The following is a 23,485-nucleotide window of genomic DNA, read 5'->3' on the forward strand; positions in this document are numbered from 1 at the left end:
AAATTTGTGAAACCAGACCAGACCTTTGTAGTGACTTGATAGAGCACACTTAATAAAGTACATATATGACATAATTTGATCTAAAAGATAGATTTTAAAATTTAAATCTTACAAATCAAATATTATTATTTAAATGATGTAAATAGTATACTATCCACGCCAACTTGATAACAACATAATAACTCCTATATTTTACTCTCTCTCACGTACACAAACCCACCACCTTAATAATAAGGTATATATTTTGGATACATTCTGTTTTTTTCTTTTTAGAAAAGCTTGGATACATTCTGTTGATAGAGACATCAACCTATGTTTTCAGATTTGGTTTATTATATAATAAAAATATAGCAACGAGAATTCAAGCACTTTGTTTTTTAATGCCGACTGAGAGAATCTTTTGATACCATCCAAGGGCATTGTGGGGGGAGCATACAACAACATCAACAATGACAGCAAGTTTAGGAACCCAAAAACCAAAACCAGCTTAGCCGCTTTGCTCAATAACTATCGAGTCTCAGCACCAGAGACTGGGTCTGAGTCAGCGGCGACGGAGAGAGCGACAGGTGCCGAACGAATCACAGAGCAATTCGATGGTGCAAATGGATGTTTCCCATTGTTTGTTTTAGTCATCGAGAGTGAGATAAAAGACATAGAGAAGAAGAGTCTCAGGAGAGAGTTCTAGAAAGAAGGGAAGGAAGAAAACGATGCAGAGGCGCAGATTGAGACCTTTGTTTCTACTTCGGAAGATGCTAACTTTCGCCATTTGTGCAATTGGGCTTGTGGCTCTCCTCTCTTTTCACGTCCACGTTTTCTCTTCATCCAAAGTTCCAAACTTATTCCCTGATCCCTACAAGCTTCCAACGGTAACAACTCCCTCCCCTCCAATCCACTCTGTCTTATAGCCTGCCATATCGTCTCTTTGTTGCCAAAAAAAAAAAAAAAAAAAAGATTCTAGGGCTTTCCATTTCTGATCGTGGGTTTTCGCTTTTTTTCTAGAAACCTTCGTGATCTCCAATCGTTCGGTCCCCGTGTGCGAAAACTTGTATTGTTATTATTTTTTCAAAGTTCTTGTTTTTGGTAGATATTCTTTTGTCCATTGTTGAGATTGATTATGCCTATTCATTGACTTGTGAACATCACTGTATCGTCTTCCAATGTGGAAAGTTTTTACATGTGGTTTAATATTTGTTATACTGTCATCATCATCATCATCATTGTTATTATTTTTGAATTTGTATTGGGTTTGTGGAATAGGGGTTTCACTGATCTAAGGTAATATCTTGTGAATTATTTGTAGCAACATGAATTCAAACATCAGAGATTTGGCACCGAGCGAAGCTGGACGCGAGAACTTGCTCCGCCCCATTTATCCAAAGCGCCTCAATCTTCTCTCCAGGTTTCTGTTTCTCCCATTCATCCCATGATTTAATTTTTTTTATTTACTATGTTTGGTTGATGATGGGATTCGGCTAATAAAAGAAATTGCAATTGTTAATTTTTAAGTTATTGTTAGTAATAACTCTCTTCTTACTTATCAAAACGAAATTGAAGTTATTGTTATTGATAAATAATTTGGTTTAGAGTTGAACGAAGATTTTATCAAGAAGGCAAATTCAATGTAAAACTTAACACTCAAAATGTCAACTTTTTAGTCGACTAAACTAAAATGGTTCTATTGATTTTTTTTTTTTTTTTTGCCATGAAAGAGGAAAAGGTTTTAATATTCCTTTCTAATATGTGGGTTTGACGTTCTTTGAGTTGCTTCGTGCCTGTGGTTACCAGTGGTTTGAGTCTCTTAGATTTAGGTGTGCATATTGATACGAAGTAGTCATGCATCTTTCATGTTTTCACTCCCTTAGATTTGACAGTTGGCTGGTGCTAGTGAGACATTGGAGTTGTACAAGCTATGGAAGCCTCCGTCAAATCGTGATTTTGTGCCCTGCATAAAGCCTAGCGCTAATTATACAGGTAAGGAAGTGGCTGGTCTCTTAACTGTTTTGGCATTAATGAAATCCCTTTTTCACTTACTTCTTGATTCGTTTTTGTTTATTCAGCTCCTGTTGAGTCTCGAGGTTACCTTCTAGTCCATACGAATGGTGGGCTCAACCAGATGCGTGCTGGGGTTTGTACCACACTCCCACTATCCCTTTTTTAGTTTCATGCAATAAGCTTGATAGTTGTATACAGCCATATATATATATATATATATATATATAGATATATTACATTTATGATTTTACATTATTTTTGAATTGCATACATCCTAGTCTACTTACAGTTCTATCTATGATTGTTGCAAAGTGGAAGACTTAGAATACAACCAGTCCCAACTAATTTTTTTATAATGTCGCTCCAAGCAACCATACACTTTTACATCTTTTGCAAGCTATGGAATGATGGTGCATGGAATCCTTTTGAACTGTTTGAACAGACTCCTTCTGAGAGTATGATTGATTAAATAGTACATGAAATTAGTCCCAAAAGCTTTGTGCAATGACACCGAACTGAAAATGGAGGTCCACTTCCAACATTTTAAGCAACCTTGATTATTGGTTGCTAATTTCCATGAGTATTGGCCTCAAATTTGTTTCTTGCTAAATTAGGTTTTGGTGAATAATGTTTATGGCTACTTTTTATATCTCAGTTAGGTTTCTCATTAAATTGCAGATATGCGACATGGTAGCTGTAGCCCGCATCATAGATGCCACTCTTGTAATTCCAGAACTCGATAAGCAGTCATTTTGGCAGGACTCTAGGTAGAAATCTTGACTCTAATCCCCCCCCTCCCCCCAAAACCAAAAAAAAAAAAAAAAAAAGGAAAAAAAAATATATTCTGACTAGTTACTAAAATGATGTGATAATTACATTTCTTTGCTCAATCTGCAGCAACTTCTCAGATGTTTTTGATGAAGATCATTTTATGAATGCTCTGGCTAGTGATGTGAAAGTTGTAAAAAAGCTGCCTAAGGAACTGGCTACTGCTACTAAAGCAGTCAAGCATTTTAGGAGTTGGTCTGGCATGGATTACTACCAGGAGGAGATAGCTAGCATGTATGAAGATTATCAGGTTTGTTTATTTAAATGCTTCATGTCCCTGGAAATTGGACTTTTTTTTCAATTCAATCCTCTTATTATTCACCTATCTTGTCAGGTTACTTTTGCCTTTCGATGCAATCTTATTATATAATATTTATTCTCAGGTTATTCGTGCTGCCAAATCTGATTCTCGCTTAGCAAATAATAATCTACCTCCAAACATTCAGAAATTGCGCTGCCGTGCTTGTTACGAAGCCCTCCGTTTCTCACCTAGAATTGAAGCAATGGGAAAAGTAATCTGACCTAAATGCTCATCTGCTATCTGGAGTGGCTTTATCTCCCTTGTGTCCCGTGCAATGACTAGTATTAACTTTTTTCATTAATGTTGTAGTTGTTGGTCGATCGGATGAGGTACTTTGGTCATTACATTGCTCTGCATTTACGCTATGAGAAGGACATGCTTGCCTTTAGTGGTTGCACGCATGATCTGTCTCCAGCTGAAGCTGATGAACTAGAGATGATCAGGTACGAAATACTTATAGTTATTGTTGTTAACCTGGATAATAAGTTAATTTTCCTGAATTCATTTGTAGAACAGTTCATCTGTGATACCAACATCTTTTATACGTATTAATTTTATTCTGAACTTTTAGGGAGAACACTGCCCACTGGAAAATAAAGGACATTGATTCTGGGCAACAGAGATCCAAAGGTTACTGCCCCTTAACTCCTAAAGAAGTTGGAATTTTTCTTTCTGCTCTTGGATACCCATCAAACACTCCTATATACATCGCTGCTGGAGAGATATATGGAGGTGATTCTCATATGGCTGATCTGCGATCCCGCTATCCCATATTAATGAGCAAGGTATGAAACTGGATTCTTTTGTTTGATTATCTCATCTTAAGGAGATCAAATGGGGTAATTAAAGAAGCCATACAGGTTTATCAAATTCTATTGTCTTTTCAAAGTACTCGTAGAGATGCTGAATAACCCTCTTTATTAGCCCGACCTCCAATTTTGAACAACATCATGGGATTTCACGAGTTATGCTTTACAGATTGGAAACGTTAACAAAAGTTTATTGTTATAGTGATAGATGATGCAAATGGAAACCTCCAGGCTCTTGTGAGCCTTCTCCCAGTGCACGCTCTTGTACCCTGTATATGACTTTTAAATTGCTGAATCCATTGGACTTGGGCTCAGGAGGTCAAGTGGTTTTAGCCTGATTCTACATTTATGTGTAATGTGTCTAGGTCTGGTTTCATCAGCAAATCTATGACTTCAAGATAATTGAAGCTGGGTGTCTGCTTAGAAATAAAAATTTTGGACGTATGTATTAAAGGCAAGCATATGACCTACAGAATGCATTTTATGTTTTGTTTTTAACTAGAGTTGGATCTTAATTTGGTTGGATAGTTAGCTCTAGCTATATCTGATGTTTGAATTTTAATAATTACATAAAATGTATAGTTAAAAACACTAGTGTTAGGTAGCATCATCTGATCAAATTAACTAGTGTCTGGGATACAAAGTGTAAAATGTATAGTAGTTAGAGGGTGCAAAGTGTATTTTTCCCTAAGAAGAGAAAAGCAAGGAAGTGATAATTGGATGAATTTCTCACGACAGAAGCAATTTGGGTGACTTAAATGCATGAAAGATGCTGCAAGGGAAAAAACCAAAAGCAAAACAAGCTCAAATTCCTAAATATAAAAAGACGCATAGAAATTAGATACTTACTACTAAGCATTATGGAGAGACCTAATCTAGCTTACTTGAATCACTAATGAATTAAACTCAACTTGTGAGAAATTGAAGTTGAAAATCATGCTCAATTTCTCTCTCTCTCTCTCTCTCTCTCTGTGTTAAGTGTTTTTAAAATGTATACCATTTCAGCTTCCATTTTATATTCATGTATTGTTATTTTGGGGAGAGGGAGGTATGCTAAGGACCAGAAACACGAACAACAGAAGAAATATATAAAATTAATTTGCTTCTTGTGATCGCCTGGCAGGAAAAATTGGCTTCTGTGGAGGAGCTGGAGCCTTTTATTGATCATGCCTCTCAACTTGCTGCACTTGACTACATTGTTTCTGTCGAAAGTGATGTATTTATTCCATCGTACTCTGGGAACATGGCAAGGGCAGTTGAAGGCCATCGCCGTTTTCTTGGACATAGGAAAACTATAGCTCCTGACAGGCAAGACAATTTCTTGTTGATAGTTAATCTTGGATTAAATGACTATTCTCTCGATCACGCATGCTCCCATCAATTGCCGATATTAATGTAGTTTGTGCTTCTCTGTCCATCAGGAAAGCTCTTGTTCGTCTGTTTGACAAAATTGAGCGTGGAACTCTGAAAGAAGGCAAAAATTTATCAAATCGAATTATTGAAATACATCGGAGACGGTATGTGAAAGTGATGAGTTGTAGCGTTTGCAGCTAGTAGTAGCTACACGTTGGACATTTTACAAATTGTTGTTTTGGTCTCCTGCTGGGGCAAAATTTCCTGACCGTGCAGCACACACGTTTCACAATTAAAGTCTTTTGTTCTTCTCCCTCCCTCCCTCTCTTCTTCTTCTGATGGTGGAGAATTGATTTGGTTTTTGATTGTTACATTGGATGCACAGGCAAGGGTCTCCAAGGAAGAGAAAAGGCCCCATTTCAGGAACAAAGGGCATGGATAGGTTTCGCTCAGAAGAAGCCTTTTACGTAAACCCTTTACCGGATTGTTTATGTCAGAGGGAATCACCAAATATGAACTCCTCTTTCATAACTTGGTAGATCAGATGATACTGAGCAATTGCTCTTGAAAACGGTTCCTGTGCCGGTGGGTTGGTGGTGCATTGCATTCCATTCAAGTTGTTGAAGCAATACAAGCTGGTGTTCTGCTGCCATGGGATGCAGTGTGTATATTCTGACCCTGAAGAAAGCCGGGGCCGATATAGGAAAGTTCGGATGGAAAAAGACAACTGCATTAGGGTGCACGGCAGAATTGAGATCACCAAAGACAGGCCTCCAATGTACATTTGTTTTCCCCTTGGAGGAGTTAGCCTGGTTTGAAAGAGCTGCATAGGGAGTTTATCAGGGATACAATGTTTTGAATAGTTGACAACTTCCATATATGTTGTATTTCACTCATGGTGATCGAATGCAATAAAAGTCAAAAAGAACTACATTTTTTTGTTTCACTGCCCACATTTGTTTTCTTATTGCCTGGCACTCAGGTATCTTTGACCCTTTGTTCAGGTGATGGGAAAAATGAGGGATTAGAGTAGGACAGGACATGACCCTCTTCTGATCTTCACCTATAGTTTCATCCTACCATATATTCCTTAACCCCAGAAAGACAAAGGGTTTCGTTTGAGAGAGAAGTGGCCTACCAACATATATAACCTTTTGTGTGATCCTTCCTACGGCCGATTACTATTATAAAAAACTCAAAATATAAATCTATATATATATATATATTATTTATTTTAGTGATGTTGTAGGCTTATACATTAGCAATGTATTTGATACGATAATAAGCGAGCTTGTAAATATTTATCTTACCCATGAAGTGAGGATAGAAGAATTTTATGTATCAACTATTATTTATTTTTACACTCCATGCTTAATTTTTTTTTCAGAGTATAAGAGTGTTTTTTATAGGATGTGTGATAGTGAATAATAGCTGATGAGAAGAAATTTTTGTAAAGATATCATGCGACTAGATCAATATATTGGGAGTTAGTTACACTTTGTCCCTTCAAACTTTCAATCAATGCATAATGTGCCTTCGAAATTAATAATTGTATCAAAGTGAACCCTCGAACTTTCAAAACTTCCCAATCCTCCCATTCCGTCTACCAGCAGCGTTAAATCTAACGAAATTCACTACACGTGCTGCTCATGTGTATAATATTCACTGTAAAGATGTAATTTTTATCTAATTTATTATCATTGACCATATAAAATATAAAATAATATATGCTATCAATTAATAATAAATCATAAATCATTAAATATTTTTTTATTAATTTATATATAGTTAATGAATATTAAACAATTTCATTGTGTATATAAATTATTCATACTTGCTTGCAACTTAGGTATAAAATAATTTTATATATGATTAATGATTAATGATTTATTATTAATTGTTAGCATATATTATTTTATATTTTATATAGTCAATGATAATAAATTAAATAAAAATTACATCTTTACAGTAAATTTCTATTAGATTTGATGCTGTTGGTAGACGGAATTAGAGATTGAGAAGTTTTGAAAGTTCGAAGGTTCATTTTGATATAATTACTAGTTTCGGAAGTACATTGTAAATTGAGTAAAAGTTCAAGAGGACAAAATATAATTAACCCATATACTGGTTTTGATTTTTCATTTATTTTCCAATTTTCTTAGAAAATCACACATTGTATAAAAGTAATATTTGGATTGTCCAGCTCCCCAATACTTTCTGTCAGCTTCTATTTGTAAATTAGTGTAGAGAGCACACCATCTAAAACGTTGACATAATAAGATATGATTTATAAAATTAAAAATGAAAAATAGAAAAATTCTATTCAAAAAAATTGAGAAATTTTAGATTTTAAATTTTACAAATAAAATTTTACTACGTTATCGGTACACATGGTGTGTCCTACCGAGTCCAAACTCAGTTGCAAATAAAATTTTTCTACTTTTTATTGGTTATTCGGAAAAATTCTACTCATAATTTTTACGCTACATATTATATATAATTTTTTTTTTAAATGTGTCATGTATGGATGATGAGTAAAAGAATTTTTTTAGTTTAATAAGAAAAAAACAAAAAAATAAAAATAAAAAAATAGAAAATAGAAAATCATGTGTGTTGTGTAGTATTGGATTGGTTGCGGTAGCACACGGGTCGGGTTAGCTCAGTCAGAGGAGAACGGGGAGTCACGAACGTAGAAGGATCCGGATCCAGCTAGCATGGCCAGCTTAGTTGGACAACAAAAGATAGGGAGGATAAAGCATGCCATGAACTCGCGCTCTCCGATCCACACAACACTATCCGACTCCAAAGACGCACCATTAAACTGTTCCAACAATTCTGTCAGAAGAGTAGAACAAAGAGAGATAAGCTGATCAGGCAATGGGGTTCTCCTTCCTCTCCACTTTCCCCGGTCTGCTTCCAATTGTTCCTGCCCCATCTCTAACCACAACCAGCACTGCTCCTGTTGCCCCCAGATACCCCTCTCATGCAGTAAGTTTGCCATACCTATCTGGGACTTGAGCGTTTAACAAAGAGAAAAGAAATGGGAATGCAGCGTTTTCATTCTTGTGAGAATTGAGAAATGGGATACAGTTAAATCACTTAAACATGATTCTTGGTTCGTAGCTATGTTTGAATCAGATTGTCTGACAACTACCATTTGCTTGTCCAGCCTCAGGTTGTAATTCGTTGTAATAAAATGGAAACTGATGTTGCCGCTGAGGATGATGATCAGTTCCGTCGAAGAGACATTCTTAAGTGTGTTGGTGTTACCATTGGCATGGTTAGAGACCCTTCCTCTACTTATAAATTTTTTTTAATCAATTTACTTTTTGATTCTTTCGAGATTCTTGGCCTTAAGTAGTCTCAATCCTTGAAATAGAAACTTTTGAACTTAGCAGTCTATTCGAACGAGATCTTTGGAAAGAATGAGAATTATTTATGATATATTTTTGTGGATTGTGAATTGTATGATTTATGCATGCTAACTTGCCAGAATTGTTATACTGACCATTATTCCATAAATCTGGGTCTGAGACCACTTTACCTTCACATCTACTTATTAAGCTCTAACAAATACTCACTTTGCTAAGGAAGCCAGTATAGCCGTTTCTATGATTTTCCAGAAATTTAGTTGAACACCATAAATCTTACTCAGTGAATTGCAGTTTAAAAAATAGAATTGCCAAAAACAATGATGACTCTAATAGCTCTAAAAAAATCTGAATTAGATACTCTTTTCTTAGATGAATCAATGATGTGTAGGTATACAAGAAACACATGTTGAGAGGGATACACAATGCTTTGACCTAAAATGATGTTTTGATTAGTTTTTACCAGTTGTGATCTCTTTTTAGGAATTGATGGCAAGCTCAGGATCATTTGTCAAAAATGCTAGTGCTGCTGATTTGATACAACGGAGACAGCGTTCTGAGTTTCAATGTGAGTTCTTCAAACACTACTTTTTTATCCTGGAATGAGCTATTGATCCATATTCACATCTCCTTCTTTACAGCAAGTATCAAGGGAACCCTTTATACCCGTATAAAGGTAAATCCTGTCAACATGCACTCCTATTATGTTGAATAGTCTTGGTGTACTTCACAATTATGTTGTATTTAAAGCTTGAATATGATGCTTTCATGCTTTCTTATTAGATCTTATCACCTTTCCATGTATTGTTTCAGGGAAATCTAGACCTTATCTCACCCCTATTAACTTTGGCACTGAATGATGCCCTGACTTATGATAAGGTCAGACAAAATCCCTAATTGTTGAAATTTACGAATTCTGGATAAGTTGTTTGCTTTGTTAAACTGTTAAACGAGAAAAGGAAAGGACAGTGCTGATTTGGGTCTGGATTAACTTTGTAGGCTACAAAATCCGGGGGGCCAAATGGATCCATACGGTTCAGGTACATGTCACTTATGACATTACTCCTTTTAAGTAAAAGCATAAACCTTAAGACTTCTGAGTTCTGCCTCCTGAAATCTTAATTTAAAATTTTGGGGCCATGAGTTCCTATATTCAAGTTTAAATCAGTCCAAGTGTGATTACCTGCTTAAAAGTCAGAAATATATGCTCTTTCTGAGCCTACCTGTCAGCTGAAAATATAAGATGTTTAGAATGCTTGCTCTTTCCAGTTTGGGTCTCTTTTACGTGGTTACTGAAGTGTCTAGGATTTTAGTGGTTGGGGCCTGACATGGATGGGAAGAGTAATGTGCATATAATTCCAAGTTGTTAAATGTCTTATTTAGTTATGTTAGATATTGTCACTTTAAGATTCATCCCTCTTCTTTTGCTTCACTTTAAAGCATTCTTAATTTTTCTTCTTGAAAACTCATCTTAATTTTCTTTTCTGTCTTTTTTCTTGCTTGAAGTTCAGAGTTAAGCAGGCCTGAAAACAAGGGGCTTTCTGCTGCATTAAATTTATTAGAGGAAGCAAAGAAAGAGATAGATTCATTTTCCAAGGGTGGACCTATTTCATATGCAGATCTCATCCAATACGCAGGTTCAACATTTTAAATATCACCAAGTTCAAACTATGAACTATATACATGACCATCATGCTCGTAGTGTGGCCCAGTGCAATGGCCAATAAAATAGGTTCCTAAACATTCTTTTCATTATATCTCTTGCTTCTGCCCCTGACTAAGATACCTTCATTCCATGCAGCCCAAAGTGCCACTAAGGCTACATTTCTAGCTTCTGCCATTCGCAAATGCGGTGGGAATGAAGAGAAAGGGAGCTTAATGTATTCTGCATATGGTTCAAATGGGCAGGTTTGTTACTTACTACTTGTGTCATTGCTGTCATACTCAATGTCATTAATAATTTACGTGCTACATATTGCTTAAAGGGGCAATTCATGATATTCAGTTACTTTATTTTACCATTATCAACTTTATGATTCATTAAATTTCTAAATGCCACTTGGTGAAGCATAAACTGGAGATTTCGTATTCGTGGCCAATATTTACCCTTGAGTAGCTGTTAATATGATGGTGATACTGCGGAAAAAAATGTTTATCTTTTCAATTTGTGCTAGTAGAAAAACCTGTATTTTCCTAGGGATTCTAGACTTAACTCTCTGTTTATGCAGAGATAGGCCTTGGAATAGAAGAATTTGTCTGCAAAGCATAACAGGAAGTCTGCAGCTACGCCAGCCAAGGGATTTCTTCACTAATTGATTCACCACATTTTCTTACATAACAAGCTAACTCCCTCCCTCTCTCTCTCTTTTTCTGTTTTGCTTTTATACTCATGTAGTTTACAATGAGAGCAATTTTACTTAAGTTGGCGTGAAGGTTTGAAAGAGAAACTAAGCATCTGCCTCAACTTCTTTGAGGCAAATATTGAATAGTGAAACCAAAAGTACACGGAAGCTTTGCAAATCCCTGGTGTTCCTCATTGAAGTTCCAATTCTGCTTATCTTCAAGTGCGTCTTTGAGTTCGATTCTTGCATGCATAGTTTTAGATCATGAGAATTTAAAAGATGTATAATACTCATAAGTTACTGAATGTACGTGTAATTCTTGTTGCAATCGCTTTAATTTATCACTGAATACTTGTGCAATCTTGTCTCATAGTTTAATTTGGATGAATCATGTTACTATCCCCAAAGCTAGATCAACCTACAACCCGTCAGTTAAGTGATCTCATAGAGTTCAATCGATGCTGTTTTCTGCCATTATAATCTTTGGTGAAACATCAAGCAACTGGATATGCAATAGACAGAGCTGGAATGTAAATTGATAGTTTTTTCATACAACTGTTATTGGGTACAGTGGGGCTTGTTCGACAGGGAGTTTGGAAGGGCAGATACCCAAGAGCCAGATCCAGAGGGGAGGATTCCCCAATGGGACAAAGCAAGTGTTAAGGAAATGAAGGACAAGTTCTCAGCTATTGGCCTTGGTCCCCGCCAGGTATTATATGAAACAATAATGCCTTTGCTGCTGCTGAGTGTACTTCAGGTCTTTTTTCTTTATCCAATAATGTGTCTATTTATAATCTGTGACCCAAAACAAAGATCCTCAGAGAAGCAGCCCTCAGTGAAATGTGAAACAATCAAATAAAGTGAAAAAGGTTCTTTCATTATTGAAATCATGGTGTAAGTTATGTTGTATATCCTGACCTGCAACTTGTAGGAGTTCTTCATACTTGAACTTCTTGCCTCTCGGTATTATAGGTTCCATGCTAGAGTCGCATCTTGGATGCATTATACTTTCCTTATACGTGAACAGTTCATATTGGTTTAAGTTTTCCATTCAATAAACAATTCAAATGATACCGGAAGGACTAAAAATGAAGGAAATAATAAGAGTAAAATTGAAGGGTATTGTAACATTCAAGTTAAAGCTAGCTTGAGGGAGTATTCATTTTGATCATAGTTGCTGATGTTTATTTGCTTGTTTGGCCAGCTAGCTGTGATGTCTGCCTTTTTGGGGCCAGATCAGGCTGCAACTGAGACCTTATTGGCCACTGATCCAGATGTTTCTCCATGGGTTCAGAAATATCAACGTAGCCGAGAAACAGTATCTCAGACGGATTATGAGGTCAGAGTCATTTCCTTGGATCAAGAACTTGAGGGCCTCAAGTCGTGTCTATTTCTCTCCCTCTCAAGACTCAAGTTGGGGCAAGAACTTGAGGGAATTTTTTTCACATTTTTCTTACATACTTTTGCAGGAGGAAAATAAGAAGGATTTTAACATGGGTTCTTGATTCTTTTTCAGGTAGATCTGATAACGGCTCTCACAAAACTAAGTACTTTGGGTCAGCAAATCAATTATGAGGCATATACTTATCCTATCCAAAAAGTTGATCTGAGCAAACTCAAATTGTAGAGGAAGCGAAGAATAGCCTTTGCATGGCAAAGCAGCAGCCTCAACTGCTGCATCGAGACTTATTTCTTCGAACGATATTTCACTGAAACATGCGCTTGCTTTCAGTTTTTGTGAGGACTTCTGCAGAGTGGTTTGCTTCTAAGATCAATGAAACTTAGGAACTTCAGTGTATCGAATTTTCTTCTTGTTCAATCCCCAACATTGCAGTTTATATTCTCTTCCCTGTTCTGACTTTTGCCAAAACTTCTCAGAAAACGATCTCTCAAGTTCTTGCATGAATTTTAGCATCTTAAATACGAGAGAAATAGATTACGAAGTTGGTTTTACGATATTGATTGAGTACTTAAACACGAATATCAATAAATATTGTAAGATCTACTTCACGTGTTTCTCTGTCCACCTAAAGCTCTCAAGAACTTGACAAGATGTTGATCAAAACTCTTTCATTTCTCATATTCTCTTTAAAAGTTATCTATAAATATGGAGGCTGGGATTTATCAACAATCTATCCCTATCAAGTCTTAAGCAAGCCATTTAGAAAATCAAAGCCCCAATGCAGTAGATAACTTATGTTAATTTGTAAAGGTAATATATAGGAAAAATATTTATATTTGCAAATCAATACGGAGAACACGTTATTCATTTTGTTGACTCGATAATATTTAATTTATAGAGAAATGATATTTATAGTTCTAAGTTGTGCAAGTTCTGCGCACTTCCTTTTAAAAAAGTAGAAAAAATTTAAAACTCACGTGAAAAAAATATTTTTTTAATGTGGATCCTATTTTTTTTTTAAAGAGAGTATATGAGACATACATACTTTAAAACTGTATCCAACATCACTCATGAATTAGTGATCTTGAATTAATCGATCTAACTTTGAACCTAACATGCCTATGACTTAGCATAGATGTTTGTAAACGAGGAAGAATATAAACCTAATGCATCTAGAGCATTTATCCTTTACATTGGAAGTTTGCATTTGTCTCTTTTATCTCTCTCAAATGCTGTTCACCTATGTATTTTCTTCCTCCATTCAATCCTCTTCATAATACCCTTTTTAATCATGTTGAACTCTTATAACAATGAAATAAATTATGGCCCTATAGGATTTAATATTTACATGTTTTGAATTTTTACATGTTAAACTCATTTATTAAAATATTATTTAAAATATAATATATTATTAAGAGTTTTGCTACACATAAATTGATATTTTAACACATAATTTATAGTGAGATTCTTTATAACTAAAAAAAAAAACCGATACTTTTTAATTATAATTAATCCGGAAAACTTTCACATCAAGAATGTGTTTGAGTACGTAAAAAAAAATAAAGCTTATAACTAAATTTTCTCTTTTATTAATCCCTCTAATATTTTTGTAAACATGATTTCTTTTTCTTTAATTTTTTTTATTCTTATGAAAGAAAAATTTAAATATCTCAAAGGAAAATCAAGAAAAAAGAGGAAGAGGGTCAAATTATTATAGTTGAATTTAATTATCCGTTGACTTAAAAAAAAAAAAAAAACAATCGTATTTACCAAAGTGAGATGAAGCTCACCCGTTAATCGTTGGGAAAGGCACGGAAGACTTTCCTTTCGGTCCTCTCTGCAACCCCACCCAACAGGCACCTGCTGCTTCTTCTTCTTCGTCTTCGTCTTCGCCGTGAAACCCTATGGCTCGGACCTTGGCTCACCTACTAGCCTCTGCGCTCCTCATCTTTTCTTCCTCCTTAATCGCTCTCTCCTCTGCCCTCGACGACTCCGATCCTTCCCTCCGGCCGCCGATGATGATTCTTCCTCTTTATCTCAGTTCCCCTAACCCTAATATTTCCCGTCATCGTAATCTTCGTCGCCATCTCCAGAATTCGGCCCCCCCAAACGCTCGCATGAGACTCTACGACGATCTCCTCTCCCACGGGTTGCTCTTCCTACTGACGCTTTCGCTCTTTTTTTTTTCTCTAAATTTTCTTGCATGACTTTTTTTAAAGTATTTTATCGTAATTGAAGTTCTTTCGGATTTCTGGTAGTTACTATACGACGCGGTTATGGATCGGGACACCCCCGCAGAAATTCGCGCTTATTGTAGATACAGGTAGTACTGTGACCTACGTGCCCTGCTCTAACTGTGGACACTGTGGGAAGCATCAGGTTCGGCTTCGCTTTTGATTGTTCTCTAGAGCTTGTAATTATTGTTTGGGCAGCTTGCAATCTATAATTAATAATGCATCGTCCTTTTTTTTAAGTCATATCAGCAGTATCTTAATCTTCATAGACTAGCAAATCAGGAACTCTGAGAGGCGCTTACGAATACCTATAACTGATTAATGTACCATAGAATAACGTTTAATATCAAGATTGTTGGTTGCTGAGAATGTCGGCTAAACAAAAATCAAAATTGGGACTTTTAGTGTTTCTGTTATTAATTACTGGGGAAATGGAAGGTCGCTGATGTCTGTATGATTCCTATTTTTCTATATCTGGTGAATGATGGATTCAATGATATAGTTCTCTTTGAATTACCCGAGGTGTACAAGCAGGAAACTCCTTGCCGAAGAGCTATAGCCCCGGGATTAGTTGTTGTTCTCGGACACCCGGTGCCAATAAAAAAAATGATATTTTTCTCACTCAAGATTTAGCAGAGGATTGATTGAAGCTAATGTTATGTTGATGACATCCAGGACCCAAGATTCCAGCCAGAATTGTCTAGCACATATCAACCAATGAAGTGCAGTATTAGTTGCAACTGTGATGAGGCTGGAGCTCAATGCACTTACGAGAGACGATATGCTGAGATGAGCTCTAGCAGTGGTGTGCTTGGTGAGGACATAATTTCCTTTGGCAATGAAAGCAAGCTTATTCCCCAGCGTGCTGTTTTTGGTTGTGAAGACATGGAAACTGGTGATCTTTACACTCAACATGCTGATGGCATAATTGGTTTGGGTCGAGGTCGGCTTAGTGTGATGGATCAACTTGTCGACAAGGGTGCTATTAGTGACTCATTTTCGTTATGTTATGGTGGGATGGATGTAGGCGGGGGTGCTATGGTTCTTGGTGGTATTTCTTCTCCCCCTGATATGGTATATACCAATTCAGATCCTTTTCGCAGGTAAAACACTTTTAAAATGCTTTATGTGCATTGGTTTTTAGTAAGACTACATTTAGTGCATCTCACACATATGCCTTAGTCTTGGGATGTCAACAGTCCATATTATAATATTGAGTTGAAGGAAATACATGTTGCTGGGAAGCCATTGAAGTTAAAGCCAAGTATCTTTGACGGAAGGCACGGAACAGTCTTAGATAGTGGAACTACATATGCGTACCTTCCAAAAGAAGCTTTTCTTGCATTCAAGAATGCTGTAAGACTTTGTGCCTCTAAGTTTCATCTTCTCCTATAGTCCATTTACTTTTATAGTCAAATTCATTTGCATGACAAAGAAAAGGATGAATGTTTTTATGTTTCAATTTCAGGTTGAAAATGAGTTATATTAACTAATTTAATTCGTTTGAATATTGGTTTATATGTTTGATGCTCAAACACATATATGCTTGCCTCCGTTCTTTACTTTAGCCAATGAACTATAGTTCTCATTAAACTTCTCTCTATAAGAATGGAATGGAGGCTAAGGCCATGGGTTCAAACCCCACCAAGTGTGGAACTACTACAAGATTGTTAAGCATTTAGGATTTTGAGATAACTTGAATAGTGAATAAAGGAATCATTATAGACTTATCAGGAAAAAAAAAATGTTGGAATCATTATAATATAGCATTAGAATGTAAATTAAATAATTAAGCTTGCCAATTCCAAGAATTCAAGTATTTAGGATATTTGGTGATTTATATGATATCAAAGTAGTGCCCCTGAATCCCTAAGTTCACAATTTATACCCAATTTCGATTAAATGTCTTACATGTTAAGTTTGCTTATTACAGGAGTTTGCTCATATATGTGGGGAAGTATTAGAATATGCATTTAAATAATTGAACTTGCCTCTTCCCAAAAGCTTAAACTTTTGGTACAATTGGTGATTCAATACATAGTTTGGCTATTTAACATCACTGAGTGTAATCTCCATTATTTCCCAGATTCAGTGGGTTAAGAAAAATAGAGGTGAATGAGTATGATTTTAACAAGCTCCACTTGTAACCTTGACATTTTTTGAGTATAAGTCTAGATGTGGCTTGGGCTTTCTTAAGGTCAAGCAATCACACAGGTGACCAATCATGAGTTTATTGTATCACTAGATTTTCATGCATAGCTGATGCTCTTGTGTATGTCCCATGTACTTGGGCTCTTTCCTATTCATGTTTTCTATGAAATTTTGTTTACCTATAAAGAAAAAATTTATCTTTACTTTTTTTATTCTGCTGTATTGAACTCAGTTTATGGGAATTATATGTGATATGTAGGTGATCAATAAAATTCGTTCACTCAAGCAAATCCATGGTCCAGACCCAAATTTTCATGATATTTGTTTTTCTGGTGCTGGAAGGTACTGGCTAAACCACACCGACATGAATTTTTTTTTGGCTAACCAGATGGTTATAAGCTGAATTTAAGCACCCATTGCCTGATTGGTTGTCTTGAAGTTACATCTGATTGTCTTTGCTTGTATTTTGCATAGGAATGTTTCCCAACTATCAGCAGTTTTTCCTCAGGTTGATATGGTATTCAGTAATGGACAAAAATTGTCACTGTCTCCAGAGAACTACTTGTTCCGGGTAAGTTGACAAGTTACTCTTCTTGAGTTTTTTATTTTTATTTTTTTGGCTCCTAAATGGAGAATATGGAATTTTTTCATAATCTATTTTTGTTTCGATGGTGTTAAGCACACAGTGTTGTATATTTACTCGTTCTGTTCTTTCTTAAAGCATACGAAGGTTAGTGGTGCATATTGCCTGGGAATTTTTCAAAATGCAGATGATCCAACTACTCTTTTAGGAGGTACGCTAAATTGTTTATGGGATTTGCCATGCTTACTCTGTAGTCAGTTCTTGCATTTGTTCTGACCAAAAGCTGCATTATGCTCAAGCCTGCCTTGTGCATGTCAGTATGAAGTCTAAGAAATAATTCCCTTCTCTCCCCAAACATCTGGCATGCATGTGCATCAGCACACAAGGGATGTCTCAGTTAATTTTTCATCATATGTTACAGGGATTATTGTTCGTAATACCCTTGTGACTTATGATCGGGAGAAGGATAAGATAGGCTTCTGGAAAACTAATTGTTCTGAACTATGGAAGGGCTTGCATTACCCTAGTCCCGCTGCCCCGCCTCCTTTGGATTTACATAGCCAAAATACAAGTGTAGGAATTCCTCCTACCATAGCTCCAGGTGGATTGCCTCCTACCATGGCCCCAGTTGGATTGCCTCACTCTGATTTTCCAGGTAGAATGAGTTTCAAGAGAATACATTCCTTTTATGCTGTATTTTCAAATTCGATGTCATCCTCAATTACTTTTCTCTGCTTTCTTGCTGGAGATATAACTGTCTGTTATGATTTGCAATGTGTTGATCGTCTATTTTTGCAATATAAAACTAGACTGACAGATTTATTTTTAGAATGTTGAAGAGAAGATTCTTCTGCATGTATGTTAGTACTTCTCTTCTGTTATTATGAGCAAGAATCACTTATCAAAAAATTTTGAGCAAGAATTTCCTTTTGGTTTGTTGAATGTGTTTTTGAAATTCTTGCTGTTATTATGCAGTCGATTGTGTTGCTGCTTGGACTGTTATCTCTGATGTTATGTTTACCATATATTGTAGTAGGTGAATTTCAGATTGGACTAATAACATTTGACATGATGCTTATCATCAACAACTCTTCTATGAAGCCCAATTTCACTGAGCTTACAGAGTTTATTGCTCATGCGCTGGATGTTAAAGTTTCTCAGGTATGGTTGAGCTATTTTTGCTTTAATGGTTTAAGATTTTACCGGTACCTCAGTTTAGGTTAGCAGTTGGTGACACTTAGCTTAACAGACCCTCAAGTATAAGTTTGTATCTATGCCATCATTAAGTTGTTGTAAATATTTTATGGAGAATATATGAATGATTTGCAAGTTAAAAATCTGTATATATGTTATACTTGCAGAAGGAAAATCAATTGAATGTGCTAGGAAAATACAGGCCTGGTTTGTTGGGAATGTATTTAGTATTGATTTTCTGTGGTTTACAGCTTTTATTCTTAATAAATGCTCTGGATCTACTAATAAATAATAATAATAAAAGCAATGGATCTGGGGTGATAGCATTAAAATAGGTGCTCAACCTGATCTAACCAAACCTATTGCTACCTCAGTTTCACCATTTGTGCTTCTAAAGCCACTAATGCAGTGTGTCAGTATCAGTTGATGTTTCACTGCGTTGGCAGTTATTAAGTCAAATAAATTGATCAATTAGTAATGCTTGACCGTTTAATTTCAGGTTCATTTCTTGAACTTCAGTTATACAGCAAATGCTTCCCTTATCAAATGGGCAATCTTTCCAGATGAATCTGCTGATTACATTTCTAATACCATGGCAACGGTAATGCTATTCATGATGCTGAAGTATGTTATACTGGAGCCATTCCATCAATTAATATTTTGCTTGACCTAATAATTATTTGCTTTTGTGCAGAGCATAATTCATCGTTTAAGAGATCATCGTCTGCAGCTTCCTGAGAAATTTGGAAGTTATCAGTTAGTTAAGTTCAATGTCAAGCCTCCAGTGAAGTTGTATGTTCTTTTCCTTCTCTCTACGTATTATTTTCTCTTGACTTGTATACATGGGTTTTTTTCACACTCTGCTGGACCCCTGATTCATATGTAGTCAAGTAGGAATTTCTGTGTCATTATTAACATGTGGAGTTCGGATTTTGACTAGTCACAACTTAAAAATGCTTAAATCAATTGTTAACAAAATGTGAAGATATATACTTCTTAGGTAAGATGGAGCGACATTGAAAAAAGATAGAAGCTTTTCCTCTGAGAAAATCATTATGTGAGTTAACCTGAAATGGCACTGTGTGTGTGTGTCTTCCCTGAGAAAATCATTTGGCGAATGAACCTAAATCACACTGAGTTTGTGTGTGCATGTTATTATGCCTCTTATCTTTCTAGTAATGCCTCTAACATTCAAGCAAATTAAATCAAAAGTCCCTCAAGATTCTTGTATTATTATGGCTCTCATTTTTCTAGGAACACCTCTTGACAGTCGAGCAAAGTAAATTGAAGCAGTGTTTTAAATTTCGTACCGTACCGGCCGGTACGGCCGAAATTTTTCGTTTCGGCCGTCCGGCCGGTACAGGTACTATATCTGTCTCGTACCGGCTAAAATACCGGCCGTACCGGCCGGTACCGGCCATTTCGGACTAAATTTCGGCCTGTACCGGCCTATATTTCGGCCGGTACCGGCCGATATTTCGGCCTGTGTGTGTGTGTTTTTTTTTTTTTTCGTTTTTTCAAACTACAAACTTATTTTTTAACCCCTAATTCAGCTTAGACTATTTATAATTTATATATATATGTATTTATATATAATTTATTTATATATAGACTATTATTTTGAAATATAATTTATATATATATTTATATATATAATTTATTTATATATCGATTATCCCGAAACGTTATTCCGAAACGCTATTCCGAAACGGTATTGGTACCGAAATATTTCGTTCCAGTGCCTTGACCGGTACGATGTCCGGTACGGTATTCAAAACATTGAATTGAAGTCCTTCAAGTACTTCCATCTGTATAAAAAGCATATTCAATATCAGCCACTTTATTGTTCAAGCCATGAATAACAATCCGTATGGAAGGGATTTAAGGCTCCTCCTAGATTTCCCACTTCACCCTTTTCCTTTTTTGGGTAAGTTATTTGCAGCTTTATCCTATCAAGTTGAAATCCAAGAGAACTTTCAGGGAAATTATAAATCCTCTGAGAACAATTTAGACCCTTATGACATTCTCCCATTCATTCCCATTCCATGACCTGTCCTAGGAAAGTCAATACCGAGAAAGGAATACAGATGGCTCGTGTTATTTGCCTTTTCTTTTTCCTCATCTAGTTTCTTTTAATTTTGTAGTACTATCATCATTGAAAGTTTTGTAGCTTGAACAAAGTTGATGAGGCCAAGAAGTAAACTTTAATGATTTATGTAGAAACAAAGGAAGTAGCCTTTGGGTTTGTGGTAGAAGAGAAGAGGAGAAGGGAGCGATAGAGAGAGTGATATTGGTCAGTCCTTGAACTTGAAGATTGGGACTTTGTAGCCTAAATGAAGTTGATGAGGCCAAATTGTAAACTATAATGCGGGTTTATGTAGAAACAAAGGAAATAGCCTTTGGGTTTGTGGTAGAAGAGAAGAGAAGGGAGGGAGAGAGAGTGATATTGGTCAGTCCTTGAACTTTGAAGATGGGGAAGCAGCATAGGTTCCCAATATAGGTGGGGACTGAAACCGGTTACTTGGATCAGAGGCTGTATTGATTGAAATAATGATGGAAGCAAGATTCTTAGGTGCTCTCCATGGTTGAGTACTATTTGTTGAATTGTAATTTTGTGTTCTTTAGGTTGCTACCCAAATTTTGGCTCCTTCCTCAATGTTGTGTCACATATCTTCAAGATTGCCTTCTCTAAGGTGCTGTCCAGGGTTGTGAGTGCTATCCGTAAAATATATGTTTTTTCCTTTGGTATTCTACCCCAATGCTGGCTTCACAAATCTTCTAGATTTCCTTCTGCTTCACACACGCATGCACCCACCCTGGCCACCCACACAAACATTGTTCTTCTCTGCAAATGTCTATATGTGAATGACACTTTATCAATAAAAAAATCTGTCTGTGGTTGTCATATACTTAAAATGTGGAAGTACCTCTCCAGGCCAAGCACCCTGATCTAGCTTAACTTGTTGTATGTTGATGTGTATTTCTTGAGTAGTTTTATATTTTTTTAAGTATATACTAATTTGTTTAATCAACCTTTTGGTAACTAGTCTTCTATTTACTTATCGATATCTGCAATTATATTGACATTCCTTCTGGAATACTATATTCGTTCCCCTTTCTTTTGACGAGTTTGCGTTTTAATAAATCTTTCCTGCATTTTCCTTTCATATTCACAATTGGAATCCTTTGGAGCATTGCAGAACATGGTGGAAACAAAATTATTGGGTAGTGGCTGTTGGAGTTTTGGCTACCCTAGTTCTTGGACTATCAATTTCTGGGGCATGGTTGATTTGGAGATCTAGACAAGAGAATGTATCATATGGACCTGTTGGTGCTGTTGTTCCAGAGCAAGAGCTTCAACCACTTCAAACTTCACCGGGGCCTGACGAGCATAAAGTTTTCTTAAATTTTAGTTGATTTACGAGGAAATCGTGTGGTATGTAACTTCAAATCTGAATAATCACCCTTCAGCCTAATGATTTTGAGAGGATGAAATCTGTAATCCCTCCGTCCTTGTACAACGAAAATGAAAAACGAAAAAGCAGAAAGAAAATGTAGAAAGTGTATGGAATACCCATAGTTTTAGATATCAATGTACGTAGAAAGCTACATTTTCATCGGCCAAAACATTACAACATATGGTAACTATTGAGCCTTCCCATGCATCTTTGCCATGTGATAGTTACTATCTCCTCTTTATCTGCTGAGGTCAAGCACCAACCTCAAACTCATTTGCTGCATGCATGTGATACATTCCACACATTCTGAATGAGATTGTAATCATGATGATTTCAAGCTAACTTTTTATTTTGTGGTTGAATGATTCGAAGCTGGCCGTGAGGGGCTCTTACAAGTTATAATGATTAGTTAGTATTTTGTCATTTCCCCTTGTGACAAAACAAACAATCGATGCAGAACTTTATATTATGTTCCCTTCCAAGTTCAGGGACATCATGATTTGTACGAAGGTATCACTACTCTAATTAATTAATTAAATTTAGGTTCTAATATTTTAGGCATGCTGCTTATTTTATTGAATTTAAACTAAATAGAACCTAAAAAACTGGGGAAAAGACCCAACTCTCAAGTCTTTTACAATTAATTAAATGTTAAGATCACAGACATATATAGTGCTCCATGTCAAGTCATCCATTTTTTAAAATTCATTTTAACGGTTAAATTTTAATGATGGATAAACTATAACAATGATAATAAAGTAGCATTAGATACAGTCTTAGAGTATGTAAGTGATCTTATATATTATTTTTTAAAAAGAGTGGAGTTTAATTTTAAAAATTTAATTTTTTATTTCGATTTCATATTTATTTACTTTTTTAAAAAGGATGTGCGAGCTTTACAGATTGCAAATATAATTTGTCATGAGAATAATAATTTGAGACCTAATTTTTATAAAAGAAATAATATTATAATAAGTTGGGCTCCCTTATATATTATTAAGAGATGATTTATATAAATTTTAAATAGATAAATCTTATACAAACTCTTATAAAAAAATAGACTCTATTTAAAAAAGTGTAAATATTTATTTTTTATTAATAAGACTCACATTTTTGTATAAATCTTATCTATTTGTGACCTGGCTAACATTACTCTATTGTTAATTACCGCTCTGATAATTGTCAACTCCATATATAACTCTTCCCACCTACATGAATTGATGAAAAATATTTAAGACTGGCAGTAGACTAGCTAGCTACCAGCTTGTACGTACCCTGATGAATGAAACGCAATTAATTCCGCTTGCTTAAAACCTTGGCAAAAAATGTCTCTCTTAACTTTGCCCTGGGGGTAGCCAGCCAGCCAGCCATGGATTCACCTTAATTAATGTTATTTTTTTATTTTATTTTTTTTATACATGAAGGAAGGGGATTCGATCATTAATTTTATTATTGAAAAATCAAGAT

At 35.7% G+C, this 23,485-nt stretch overlaps 3 protein-coding genes across 4 annotated transcripts; all 3 read left to right on the forward strand.

Annotated features, from left to right (window-relative positions):
* Nucleotides 1-368: 368 nt before the first annotated feature.
* Nucleotides 369-6,229, forward strand: LOC109019581 (O-fucosyltransferase 7-like). The gene is made up of 12 exons (XM_019001901.2): nucleotides 369-866; nucleotides 1,301-1,399; nucleotides 1,872-1,971; nucleotides 2,058-2,125; nucleotides 2,671-2,759; nucleotides 2,890-3,070; nucleotides 3,204-3,332; nucleotides 3,431-3,564; nucleotides 3,693-3,906; nucleotides 5,054-5,238; nucleotides 5,352-5,447; nucleotides 5,669-6,229. The coding sequence occupies exons 1-12, from the start codon at nucleotides 708-710 to the stop codon at nucleotides 5,820-5,822; spliced, it is 1,608 nt and encodes a 535-aa protein (XP_018857446.2). The 5' UTR covers nucleotides 369-707; the 3' UTR covers nucleotides 5,823-6,229.
* Nucleotides 6,230-8,036: 1,807 nt separating this feature from the next.
* Nucleotides 8,037-12,954, forward strand: LOC109019580 (thylakoid lumenal 29 kDa protein, chloroplastic). Its single transcript, XM_019001900.2, has 11 exons — nucleotides 8,037-8,271; nucleotides 8,453-8,563; nucleotides 9,138-9,222; nucleotides 9,296-9,330; nucleotides 9,468-9,533; nucleotides 9,654-9,694; nucleotides 10,161-10,291; nucleotides 10,456-10,562; nucleotides 11,568-11,705; nucleotides 12,201-12,335; nucleotides 12,513-12,954. Exons 1-11 carry the CDS (start codon nucleotides 8,161-8,163, stop codon nucleotides 12,621-12,623), a joined length of 1,071 nt encoding a protein of 356 aa, XP_018857445.1. The 5' UTR covers nucleotides 8,037-8,160; the 3' UTR covers nucleotides 12,624-12,954.
* A 1,235-nt stretch (nucleotides 12,955-14,189) lies between these two features.
* LOC109019579 (aspartic proteinase-like protein 2) lies at nucleotides 14,190-22,360 on the forward strand. 2 transcript variants are annotated; one of them, XM_019001898.1, is made up of 12 exons: nucleotides 14,190-14,547; nucleotides 14,657-14,777; nucleotides 15,308-15,735; nucleotides 15,832-15,988; nucleotides 17,043-17,125; nucleotides 17,258-17,354; nucleotides 17,505-17,577; nucleotides 17,788-18,021; nucleotides 18,400-18,527; nucleotides 19,060-19,161; nucleotides 19,255-19,352; nucleotides 21,761-22,360. In XM_019001898.1, the coding sequence occupies exons 1-12, from the start codon at nucleotides 14,303-14,305 to the stop codon at nucleotides 21,975-21,977; spliced, it is 1,983 nt and encodes a 660-aa protein (XP_018857443.1). In that variant the 5' UTR covers nucleotides 14,190-14,302; the 3' UTR covers nucleotides 21,978-22,360. The 2 variants fall into 2 exon arrangements, with proteins under 2 accessions (XP_018857443.1, XP_018857444.1); XM_019001899.1 differs by having other exon boundaries at nucleotides 18,403-18,527.
* Nucleotides 22,361-23,485: the final 1,125 nt, after the last annotated feature.

The sequence above is a fragment of the Juglans regia genome, chromosome 15 (assembly GCF_001411555.2).
Source record: "Juglans regia cultivar Chandler chromosome 15, Walnut 2.0, whole genome shotgun sequence".
In the NCBI taxonomy this organism is placed as follows: Eukaryota; Viridiplantae; Streptophyta; class Magnoliopsida; order Fagales; family Juglandaceae; genus Juglans; species Juglans regia.

Coding starts and splice junctions, on each gene's coding strand:
- LOC109019581 (XM_019001901.2), top strand. CDS start 708: ATGCAGAGGCGCAGATTGAGACCTTTGTTTCTACTTCGGAAGATGCTA. Junction 867..1,300: donor ATCCCTACAAGCTTCCAACG/GTAACAACTCCC, acceptor AATTATTTGTAG/CAACATGAATTCAAACATCA. Junction 3,907..5,053: donor ATCCCATATTAATGAGCAAG/GTATGAAACTGG, acceptor ATCGCCTGGCAG/GAAAAATTGGCTTCTGTGGA.
- LOC109019579 (XM_019001898.1), top strand. CDS start 14,303: ATGGCTCGGACCTTGGCTCACCTACTAGCCTCTGCGCTCCTCATCTTT. Junction 17,355..17,504: donor CAGAGAACTACTTGTTCCGG/GTAAGTTGACAA, acceptor TCTTTCTTAAAG/CATACGAAGGTTAGTGGTGC. Junction 19,162..19,254: donor TTTCTAATACCATGGCAACG/GTAATGCTATTC, acceptor GCTTTTGTGCAG/AGCATAATTCATCGTTTAAG.
- LOC109019580 (XM_019001900.2), top strand. CDS start 8,161: ATGGGGTTCTCCTTCCTCTCCACTTTCCCCGGTCTGCTTCCAATTGTT. Junction 8,272..8,452: donor CCAGATACCCCTCTCATGCA/GTAAGTTTGCCA, acceptor TTGCTTGTCCAG/CCTCAGGTTGTAATTCGTTG. Junction 10,292..10,455: donor AGATCTCATCCAATACGCAG/GTTCAACATTTT, acceptor CATTCCATGCAG/CCCAAAGTGCCACTAAGGCT.